Source organism: Balaenoptera borealis (genome assembly GCF_965194805.1).
Source record: "Balaenoptera borealis genome assembly, chromosome: 13".
Taxonomy (NCBI): domain Eukaryota; kingdom Metazoa; phylum Chordata; class Mammalia; order Artiodactyla; family Balaenopteridae; genus Balaenoptera; species Balaenoptera borealis.
This window is the reverse complement of record NC_138870.1, coordinates 64,378,027-64,390,471: the sequence shown is the minus strand read 5'-3', so window position 1 is coordinate 64,390,471 and position 12,445 is coordinate 64,378,027. Positions and strand designations below refer to the sequence as shown.

Genomic DNA, 12,445 nt, shown 5'->3' with positions numbered 1-12,445 from the left:
CTCCCACCATACCCCAGGACATGCTCACCAGCTAACTGACTTTCCCAAGTCATGTTAATATCCACCATACTGGTTTGCTATGAAAATAAATCCCATAACGTCTGTAAATTGTCCAGCGTGATGCCTGATGAATGTTTTTTCCATTCCCCTCTGAGCAGTGTCCTCTGCTATTGTGTGTTACTACCACCTTCACCCTCCACACGCACCCAGACAGATGAAGTGCTTTCTTGAAATACCAGCCATTTTCCGTTGGCCTTCTCTCTACTGCCTGTGCTCTGCATAGAACAGTATTGGTACCTGCACGGGCAGCTGGCTCTGCTCCTGTGTCGCAGGCTCCGTCTCTCTGGTGGGAGGATCTCATTTCCCATGCTGGCCCCTCCCAGTCTGCAGCTTCCTGAGGACTTGTCCTGAAATAGGATACTAGGAACTTTGAGTGTGGAAAAGAGAAAGCTTGGGGAAACAGAGCTGCTTTTTAATATTTGAAGACCCGACTCATCAACAAGCAATTAGACCAGAGTTTCTAAACATTTTATGCTCTTTGGTGGTCCAGTGAAGCTTATGAATGCTTTCTTAGAATAATACTTTAAAATGCACAAACTATAACACATAGGATTACAAGGAAACCAATTATATTGAAATGCAATCGACAAAATATTTTTTAAAACAAGTTTGTGGGACTTCCCTGGCGGTCCAGTGGTTAAGACTCCATGCTTCCACTGCAGGGGGCACGGGTTCGGGGAACCAAGATCCGCATGCTGTGCGGCATGGCCAAAAAACAAACAAACAAATAAATAAAACAAGTTTGTGATACAGCAATGTATATGATTTTTTTTATTAGCACAGTAAATAACAAGAAGTAGCAACAGGCTTAATAACCTCTGAAATTGCAAAGTTATGCTGTCAATGATATTTCAAGATTTCTGGAACAACTGGAATGTGATATGAAGATATGTGTGATTTCTGTTGTCGACAAAGTCATGTTAAGAAGACTGTTAAGAACTACTGAGGTTTGTTGCCTCCGTACATAACTGAAGGAAATCTAAATTTAGTTACAGATAAATGAAAATAAAGATGTCATTTTTTTTCCCACCTAAGTTCACAGAACCCTGAAATCTATGCAGAGAAATCCTTGGCCCATGCCTTCCCCTCCCCACCCATGTAAGGACTGTGAAGATCCAATACTAGACTCGTTCTGTGCCAACCAAAAGAGCAGAACTAGGCTCAGTGGGTTCATGAAATCTATAGAGACAGATTTCAGTTCAGCACAATAAAGAACCTCCTAACAATTAAAAGTCCTCAAAAAATTATAGGCCGCTTAGTGAAGTAATGAGTTTTTCTTCACTAAAAACTATTCAAAAGAGGTTGAATATGATTAAGTAAGGATTTCTGTATTGGAAATCAAATTGGGATCCCATTTACATAAAATATAATAGGAACAATATTTTCTAGAGATGGGCAATGCAGCAGGCTTGCTAACATTTGCCAGGCATGGTGCAAAGTGCTTTATGTTGGTCAACTCATGCAATTACAGCAGAATACTGGGAGGTAGGCATTATCCCCTGACTATGAGCGGAGTTATTTTTAAATATCTCGACCAGGCCAAACATCTCAGAGGTAGAATTCAAATCAAGGTCTTTCAGACCCCAAAGGTTAGTAGTTTCCATCTGTAAAATGGAGTTCATAATACCTACTTAGAGGGTTGTTATGAAGACTTCAAAAATAATATATGCCAAGTACATATGTCAGATTATCAAAGATCTAATCTATTGTAAGTGCTTTGCATGTATTAATTCATTCCATCTTCACAACAATTCTAAGAGGTAAATAATCTTATCATCCCCATTTTACAGATGAGAAAACAGAGGCACTAAGATGTTGAATAGTTTGCCAAAAGCTATCCAGCCAGTAACTGGATTTGAACCCTGGAAGTCTGACTCTAGAGTCCATGCTGGTAACCACTAGGCTACACTGCACCTCAACATGGTACTTGCTATTTGTTTTATGCATATTTAAGGTTTCTCTCCCCAACATCACAGTTACTGTGAAACTGAGTCTCCCTAAAAACCAGCTCCTCTGCCAATTTTATGATTAACCTCTCTATCCAAAACTTTATTCCCTTTCCTGTCCTGTAACTGTTCCCCCTCAAGATTGAGGAGTATCAAAAAAAAGGGAGGGATTGAAACCGAGCAGGAGCCTGTGGGAACTTCTTGGGTACAAAAGTCCCTCTGGGCCCTCTGTCTCTTATTTGTAGAAAAGAAAAAGGGCTCTAGTATCCTAGGTCTTCCCCGAGTTCCAAAGAGCAGGCTCAAGCAGTTAACGATCAAGACAAGAGTCACAGGACGCCTAGTTCCTCCTAAAGGGATACAGATGACAACCTGATACATATCTTTGAGTTGTTCTACGGAAACTAAGAACCTCTTCTCCCCCCACCTGGTAGAGGACGGTGACTACAAGCTGACCACACGCACGTAGACTCCAGAATCTTTGGAGGTGGAGATTCTCAAAACGTCACCGTATTACCCCACCACCAACCAAGCAGCAGAAGGTCCACGCACAAGCTCATCATGCATCCTATGACCCTTTCTCCTAACGCTGTCTTTAAAATCCTTGCCTGAAAGCCATTGGGGAGTTGGGGTCTTCTGAGGATGAACCACCCATACACGTTGCTTGGTGCCTGCAATAAACGCCATACTTTTCTTCACCACAACTAGGTGTCAGTAAATTGGTTTTGCCGCACAGCGGGCGAGCGGACCCAAGTTTCATTCGGTAACAACGGTTCAAGGTAAAAAATGGAACTGCCTTAGTAAACCTAGGGTTGTTTGGGCATGTAAATTCAAACTAGGCCTGCAGTGTTGTGCATCACTGCACAGCCCATAAATGTGGAAGATCTCTGACTGTCATCCTAACCTACATTTACTCCACATGCTCATATCTAAGCAGGGAAGAGAGAGAGTTTCTCACGTCTTCATTCTTATTCCTTCATTCTGTCAGGGCTGTTGGATGAGTCACAAACAAATGACCTGGAGCCAAAGCAAAAAAATCACAGATAGGCAGGACTCTTCCTATCTGACTCGGTCTTTTGAGGGAGATCAGGGACATATATGTCAGCTTTACCCAAGTCCCTCTGTAAAATAAACAAGAATCATCCCAAAGGGCCTTTCCATTTCATTGGTAGATTTCTCCCCTTTTGTCCTCCTGCCATATATTCCTTGCTCTTTCACCTCCATCTGAGGGGCACAGCAAGGAAGACTAAAAAAGAATGCGAAAATGTAAAAATTTCCAAATAATGAAATGAAAGAACAAGACTTTTGGGGAATCCACTCCTGTCAGTTTGACCCAAACCAACTTGTTCTGCCACTGTTGCCTGCTTTTTTAAATCATTAATACTATTATGTTACATTTTTAAACTCTGAGGACTTTTTCTTCATGGTTGGTCAGTGACAGTGTAATCTGGGGAAGAAACAAGAACCACCCACTCTGAGGGAAGCATTGTAAACCTCCGCTTTGATTCTTGCTAAGCTGGGTTTCTCTGTCCTACAGCTTGGAGTGTCCACAACTTTGGACTCCAGGGTGATTCACAAGCTGAGAGTTATGACTTGTTATTTTCAAAGAGACAAGCAAAAAATATTTATTTCTGTCATTTCTCTCAGGAAGTCATCTGAGTCACTCCCATGTCTCTCTTGGTATTTAAAAGACCATAGTTTTCTATGTCTGTGAGTCTGTTTCTGTTTCTTAAATAGATTCATTTGTATTATTTTTCTGATTCTACATATAAGTGATATCATATAATATTTGTCTTTCTCTGTCTGACTTACTTCACTTAGTATGATATTCTCTAGGCCCATCCATGTCGCTGCAAATGGCATTATTTCATTCTTTTTTATGGTTGAGTAATGGGGAAAGTGGGGTGGGGGAGGGATAAATTAGGAGTATGGGGTTAACAGATACACACTACTATATATGAAATAGATAAGCAACAAAGATTCACTGTATAGCATGGGGAACTATATTCAATATCTTGTAATAACCTATAATGGACAATAAAATAAAATCTGAAAATATATAATATATATAAAACTGAATCACTTTGCTGTACACCTGAAACCAACACAATATTGTAAATCAACTATACTTCAATTTTTAAGAAGACAATAGTTTTGAGTAATCATATAGCAATCTTCATAAATGGATGTAGACTCACAGACATGATTTAGATTTGGCTGAGATAATTGCACCAAACACTTACAGAGCCCAGTACTTGCCAGGCGGTATGTTAAACATTTACATACTTTCTCTCATTTGATCTTAACAAAGGCTCTGTGAGGTATTCATACCTATAGGCCCCATTTTATATGAATGAACAAAATAAACAAAGTGACTGAGCAGTTTACTGAAGAGCCTGCTGCTGGTACGTGGTGGAACTGGAATTCAATCCATGTCTGTCAGATTCCAGAGCTCAAGTTCTTAACCCTCTGTTTTCAATTATCAGGGAACTTTCTCAATAACCCAGGCAGGCCACTGGCAAATACAGCTGAAATACTTGGTTTATAGCAATGCATTGAAGCCCTCTATCCACCTATTTAAAAAATGTAGTCCAAGCTACTTTTCTTGATACTCTCTGTGTCTTGAAATCCTTTCAGAATATGCTGTTTACAATAGCCACGACATGGAACCAACCTAAGTGTTCATCAACAGATGAGTGGATAAAGAAGATGTGGCACATATATACAATGGAATATTACTCAGCCATAAAAAGAAACGAAATTGAGTTATTTGTAGTGAGGTGGATGGACCTAGAGTCTGTCATACAGAGTGAAGTAAGTCAGAAAGAGAAAAACAAATACCGTATGCTAACGCATACATAGGGAATCTAAAAAAAAATGGTACTGATGAACCTAGTTCCAGGGCAGGAATAAAGAGGTAGACGTAGAATGGACTTGAAGACAGGGGGTGGGAGGGCGAACTGGGGTGAAGTGAGAGTCGCATCAACATATATACACTACCGAATGTAAAATAGTTGGCTGGTGGGAAGCAGCAGCATAGCACAGGGAGATCGGCTTGGTGCTTTGCGATGACCTAGAGGGGTGGGATAAGGAGGGTGGGAGGGAGACGCAAGAGGGAGGGGATATGGGGACATGTGTATGTGTATGGCTGATTCGCTTTGTTGTGCAACAGAAACTAACACAGTATTGTGAAGCAATTATACTCCAATAAAGATCTATTTAAAAAAAAAAGAATATGCTGTTTATATTTACTAAGCACCCTCCATGTGCTGATTAGTGCAAGAAAAGTTATTTTTAGCAAGAAGAAAAGTCTTTTCTGGGGGTCAGTTTCATAAATGCAGCCACACCTGCTGCATTTATGAGTCTGGCTGAACTCACCAGGGTGACGAGCTGAATGGGGGCTTTGTCTCGGTGACGCCTAAGACACACTCTACAATACACATCTCCAGGATCTCCTAAGAGGTGGGAGACCACTAGGCCAAGTCACTGATGGGAAATTTGGATCCTACTAACCAGACTCAGATCGCTCACTGTTTGGAAAAGTGGCATTCATCCATGGACAATATTCTCCTTAAGGACCCTCCTTCTGGAAAAATCCTTTTAGTGCCTCCAGCTGTTTCTTGACCTTCTGGTCAGGTCTTCACAATTCAAAAATAACCATTTATGGAACTGCCAGAAGTTACTCAGGTAATTTTTATTCGTTCAATTCAAATACTTGCTCCCTTTTGCTTAAGCCAGCCATGGCTGCTTTGCCAAAGAAGTTTTTTTATCAATAAACACTGGGCTTTACCTAATAAACTATTAGCAGTCAGAAGTCTAGAAATTTTACAGGATACTTGGTAGTAATTATTGTAGTAAGAAACATTTCATGGGAATTTATTCTTTAAAAGAAATATAGACTGTAAACACTGGAACCTGCTAGAAGAAAAAGGGGAAATCTTAGGTTGGCTGAATTGGAGGATTTTTATGTTTTTATATGTCACTGCATTATTTTGACTTCAGTTTGCAAAGCCTTAGAAGTCTTTAGATGAACACAATTGAGGAGAAAGCCTTTTCTGTGAGCCAGAGAAACATTTTAGTATTTGTTCTGGTTTATTTTTAATTTCTTACTTATAAAAACTATGAAAGATATTTTTAAAACAAGAAGTACTAATGACTGGTAAGTGCCAAAAAAGTGCTCTATCTAATTTTTGCAAAATTTGTAAAAGGTAAACTTCGATTTTGCACCTGTGAATTAAAAACAAGAGAGAGAGAGAGAGCGCGCGCGCACACATCAGTGGTTTCAGTGGTGTGGTTCCTATTCCATGGGTGAGTTTAAATTGAAACAATCTTTCTGACAAATTGTTCAGGAAATTGTATAAAATCCTTAAAAATATTATTTCCTCATATCTTTTTAATCCAATAATATAGCTTCTAAAAATCTACTCTAAGAAAACAGTTGCAGACAGAATTGAAGATTTACATACAGATGCATTGATCACAGCCATGTCAGGAGAGCAGGATCCCTAGCAGATGCTCCTGAGGTGTCTAACTGGTCTACTATGAACTTCAGAGCTGACAGCCGTCTTGTGTAGTAATCTGAAGAACATTTTAGACATGGAGTTAAAAAAAAAACAACTTGGGATCAAGGTTTTACTCTGACCCCCTTATCTACTAGCTGACTCTAGAAAATTACTTTTTTCATCTGTTATTTAACACTTTCATCTGCAGCATAACATACTCTTTAAGATCTCCAGACCCTGTTAATTCCCAACTCTACTATATACTAGCTAATTGAACTTGAGTAAATCTTTGTGCCTCAATTGTTCCATCTGTGAAATGGGGATATAATTGGTTCTTACCATTTAGAGTTGTTTTAAGGACTAAATGAGATACTAAAGAGATACTAAAGGAGGTTCTCAAAGCTGAAGAGGGATGATAACATGAGTAACTTAGATCACCAGGAAAGAGAAGAAAGAAAGAAAGAAAGAAAGAAAGAAAGAAAGAAAGAAAGAAAGAAAGAAAGGGAAAGGAAGGAAGGAAGGGAGGAAGGGAGGGAAAGAGAGAGAGAAAGAGGGAGGGAGGGAGGGAGGAAAGAAACAAAGAAAGGAAGAAAGAAAGAAAGGAAGGAAGAAAGAAAGAAAGAAAGAAAGAAAGAAAGAAAGAAAGAAAGAAAGAAAGAAAGGGAGAGAGAAAGAAAAAGAGAGAAAGAGGGAGAAGGGAGGGAGGGAAGAAGGAAGGAAGGAAAGAAAGAAGGAAAAAATAGTATTCACGTGTTATTTCAGATTATCAAGGGATATACTGGATAAAAGAAGTTATCTGTTGGAAATGGTAATCAGGACTCGGGGGGAATAGACGAGGGACTGCTCTTTTTCATATAGGCTTAATCATACTATTAGACTATTTCAATCTGCATGCATGTATTATTTTGATAAAAATTTAAACATTTAATTTGAAAAAACTATATGGCAGACCCATCACATTAAGGGGGAAAAAAGTTTTAAAAACTGGTATGACAGAATAATCCTCATTTTAAAAAGTTCTACACAAATAGTTTTTACTATTATAATCAAGAAAATACTTTAAAAAATAAAAGATGAGGTAGAATCACTGATATGTTGGTTCTACATTGTGCACTTAAGTATTTGAAATTATTTCAATAATTAGTTCTTAAAAGCAACAATGAAAATAAATTTAAGAGCACGAATAGTAGGATTTCCCTGGTAGTCCAGTGGTTAATAATCTGCCTTCTAATGCAGGGGACACAGGTTCGATCCCTGGTCAGGGAACTAAGATCTCACATGCTGTGGGACAACTAAGCCCATGAGCCCCAACTACTGAGCACGCGGGCCACAATTAGACAGCCTGCGTTCCGCAGCTACAGAGCCCACCAGCTCTGGAGCCCGCGTGCCAAAACTAGAGAGAAGCCCGTGCGCCGCAGCAGAGGATCCCGCATGCCCCAACGAAGATCCTGCGTGCCACAACTAAGACCCAACGCGGCCAAAAATAAAATTAATTAATTAATTTTAAAAGAAAGAGCACGAGTAGTTATATTATGCTAGTTCAAATAGAAATGTCTGGGGACCACTGGGATGTAAATAATATGAGTAAGGTACCTATGTAAAATGCAGGAAACTCTGGATTTGGAGTTTAAAAAAAAACTAGATTGGAGTTCTGGCTCTGCCGCTTGCTAACTCGGTAATGTTGGTTAAGTTCTCCAACATCAATGAGCCTTGGTTTCCCCCTGCAAAAAGGGGGAAATAACTGAACTCACAGGATTATTGATGAGATGAAGTGAAATAATAAATGAAAGCCCTATGAACAGCTATATGAATATGTATACATGAATAGGTATATATTTTTAAACTCTTCTTTAAATATTAGGTTTTAAAACAAAAAAGCAAACTATAGACAACCTATTAAAAGAAAAATTATAAGGGAGCACTTTAAATGTGTTTTAGAAAGTATACTTTAACATAAGGTGTAGTTGTAGATAAATTATTATCATCCCTAGCTGCTGGCTAGTACCCTAGCATGCTTGTAACAATCTTGTGTTTTTTAGCTTACAATTTAAAAAATCTGATTATAAAAGGAACACATGTCTATTAATATATATCCTCAAATGTATCTTCCAAAAAATAACTTTTAATGGCCACAAAACATTCCATTAAGCAGCTGCACAGTAATTTAACATCTTATGGTTAAGACAGGTTGTTTCCAACTTTGCAGTATCATAATTAGCCTGGGCTCAATATGTTTCTACATAAATTGTTCAATATGCTCCTGAGTCATAACTGCCTATTTACTCATCTGTTTTCCCCAGTGGACAATAAGCTTTGTGAGAGACTATTCCTTTTTTGCCACTGTTACTTAGTGCCTAGTATTTCACCTGGCACATAGTATCTTACATATATAAATATGTGTTGTGGGAATAAACAAAAGAATTAATTAATGAATACTGGTATTTCCCCACAGAACTCAAGGGGCATTGCAGGGGAGCCCAACAAAATGAGGTAACTGGTATGAAAGTCCTTTGCGTGTTTTGAACTTTAGCATCTTTTAACCTCATTACTTGTACTGTTTTTATTGTTACCATAAACGAGAGCAATAAGAAAGAGATGTTTGAGAGGCAGGTGTGGGCACTGGTGGGGCCTGGTATGGGAGAGAGGGGTGTGACACACCTCTTCCTCTCCTAGACACTGGCAAGCAGGCTCTAGTTAATTCTGCCTTGGCAAGGACAAAGCTTTCATCATAACGGAATCTTCTGGTGGCAGGGCAGTTATGTAGCTGTTTCAAAGCAGGAAGAAAAAGAAAAATGAATGACTGTGGGGGAGGGGAAATTATGGGAGGAAAACATTTTTTCTCATTTTCTACTTAGAGTATGAGTTAGAAACACATAAAGGGAAGTTTATGGAAAGAAATGCAGAATGCAGCATTGACTACCTCTGTATACTTAAGTTCTATGCTTGAGGCCAACAAAAATGTGTAATTGCTAAAGCCTGGATATAGTGTGCTGTTCCAGAGTAGCACATTGAAACCACTCTAGAGGTTAGACAGCCTTAGAGGCAGTGTGTATATCACAGGAGGAGTGCTATATGAGGGTAATTTCTGGTTTGAAAGGGCACAAAGGAACATTTTGGGTGTTGGAAATAGTTCCTACCTATCTTGTTTGGAGTGGTGATTACATGGGTGTATACAATTTTACTGAACAATTCAAACTGAGCACTTAAGATCTCTGTGCATTTTACTGAATGTAAATTATACCTCAGTTTAAAATGTTAAATAAGAAGAGTTTTTCTGGGACTTCCCTGGTGGCACAGTGGTTTAGAATCCACCCGCCAATGCAGGGGACATGGGTTCGATCCCTGGTCCGGGAGATCCCACATGCCGCGGAGCAACTAAGCCCGTGCGCCACAACTACTGAGCCTGTGCTCTAGAGCCCACGAGTCGCAACTACTGAGCCCTCGTGCCACAACTACTGAAGCCCGTGCACCTAGAGCCCTTGCTCTGCAACAAGAGAAGCCACCAAAATGAGAAGCCCATGCACCGCCGCATTGAAGAGTAGCCCCCGCTCGCCACAACTACAGAAAGCCCACGCGCAGCAACAAAGACCCAACACAGCCAAAAATTAATAAATAACTGGATAAATTTATTAAAAAAATTGCAAAGTAGCAAGTATACATAATTTTTTATAAAAAGAGTTTTTCTGGTTGCAAAAATAACATGCATTCATTGCATAAATTTTAGAAAATACAGATAAGCACAAAGAAGGAAATAAAAATTACCTGGACTTTTACTGCCCAGAGATAATCACCCTTAACATCCAGATCATTGTTAGCTGGTTTTCCATTATCCCACCATCCCAGTTATGAGGTTACCGGAGAAAGCAATAGTTATCATGATATGGACATAATCAGCTAATAACCTTGCTGCTTATAAAGTTCATCCTCACCCAAACATCCTCAGCTTTATACTAGCTTCCATCCCCACCCATCCTGTCAAAGAGCTTGTCAGGCAGCTTTTCTCTGAATATTGGATGTAAACATCCACAAATGTAATGGAAATCAAATTGAAAGTGGACTGTGAATTTTTTAAAAACAAGGTATGTTTCATAAAGTCAGTGAACATAATGTTGGAAAACTGCTGGGTCACATAAAAGCCACGGAAAAGGGAGACGTTAGACCTGATATGCATGTACTGAGAGAAAATAAGCAGGGATGATGATAAGCACTTCAAAAGACAATGATTTGATTATCAAAGACTAAAAGAAGCCTTTGGAAAATAATGAAGCCCTCAAATTATTTTTGTTACAAAAGTTATGATAGTACCACAAAAGTCAGACATAAAGTGGGGAACAAGGCTGTATCATACTGTCATACAATTTTTGTCCAAAAGACAAGCCAAAATATCAACATTTTAAAAGTTAATTCCCAAACGTATAAAAAACTATTTCCTGTAGCACAGCGGCTGAAATATTAATGTGCATAGGAATCACCTGAAAGTCTTGTTAAACTGCAGCGTATGATTCAGTTAGATTGGAGGAGGGGCCCAGATTCTGCATTTCTAACGAGCTCCCATGAGTGCTGATACGGTTAGTCTCTGGACCTTACTTTGAACACCAAGACTGTAAAACTGTGATTTAAGTAGATTCACTTTAAGTGGCCTTTATCCAATACTCATTAGCTTTGAGCGTTAAAAAAGGTTTCCCTATCCTTCCAGGTATTTCTAATTTAACTGTTCTAGATACATGCAATACACAGTTCTCAAATTATAAACAAAATCACCTGGACGGCTTGTTTAACCATAGATTGTTGCCACACCCAGAGCTTCTCTCTTGGTGAATCTGGGGTGGGGTCTGAAAATTTGCCTTTCTAACTAGTTCGCGGGTGATGCTAATGCTGGTGGTCCTGGGACCATACTCTGTGAACCACCAGCTTAGAATGATTGCAAATAACTTGTAGGGAGTTGCTTACAATACCTGAATTACACATTGTGTTACACTTGCAAAACAAACAGGACAATAGAAATTGTATGGATCATATGAACAAGCCCCAAACATGTGACTGTCTGAATGTTCCTGGTATTTACTGAACTCAGTCATCCAGCTCATTGCCCAAGGGTTCAGCTTGACTTTGTGTGTGTAGGTCAGTGGTCACCAACCGTTTTGACTCCAAAATTATTTTTATTATTAATGATTTTCTATCATTTTGTATAATATTAATTATATTTCTAGAGAGAGCAATGAGACTACCTATGATAGATCTGCTTAGATTATCAATTGCTTTATCTCACTTCAGCTCACAAAGGATTCCCTCTCACTTTACAAGTAGTGGCCCTGCCATCACCTCATTAATTGATTGAGCTTGCATTATTAGAATATGCAAAATATGCACACATATCTATTAGTATAAACGGCTCAACACACACAGTTTCTTTGTATGGATCCTTTCAGGCAACACTCTTATTTTACTTAGTTAAAATCAGATAATACAGCCTGTAAATCGACTTCCTGCATTTGTAACCTGCAATACAACACGATAGGCAAAAAAGGAACAAACAATTTAAGGCTTCACTACAAATCCCTTTCCTCTGAGGAACTCCCATTCAGGATACTACAAACCTTTAATCACTAATCTTAGTATTGTTATTCTGCAGACAATGTAGTCACCTAACTGCATTTTCATCCAGCGCGCAAGTTTGCTATTGGTCCAGAGTGATATCATAGGAAAGTGTCAGATGCCCCAGGAGGAAATAGAGTGGTGGTTAAGCCCTGTGGCTCTAAAGCCAAATCCTGGCTCTACCACCTACCATACACTGTGGTCTTGAGCAAGTGACTAGATCACTCTATGCCTCAGTTTTCTCATCGATAAAATGGGAGTAGTAATAATAGAACGTATTTCACAGTGTCATTGCAAAACTCAAATAAGTTAATATGGGTAAAGTATTTAGAGCAGTTCCCGGCA

The 12,445-nt window shown here is 39.1% G+C and overlaps 1 protein-coding gene across 3 annotated transcripts in view; it reads right to left on the bottom strand.

Annotated features, from left to right (window-relative positions):
• Positions 1–451: 451 nt before the first annotated feature.
• LOC309609788 (uncharacterized protein) overlaps positions 452–12,445 on the bottom strand; it is a 67,671-nt gene continuing 55,677 nt past the window's right edge. For all 3 annotated transcript variants that reach the window (XR_014233573.1, XR_014233574.1, XM_082351761.1), the window contains one exon: positions 452–6,581. Coding sequence is in view for 1 of the 3 variants with exons in the window: in XM_082351761.1 (XP_082207887.1) it covers positions 6,552–6,581 (30 nt within the window). In the remaining 2 variants the exon portion in view is untranslated. The remainder of the gene's footprint in view (positions 6,582–12,445) is intronic.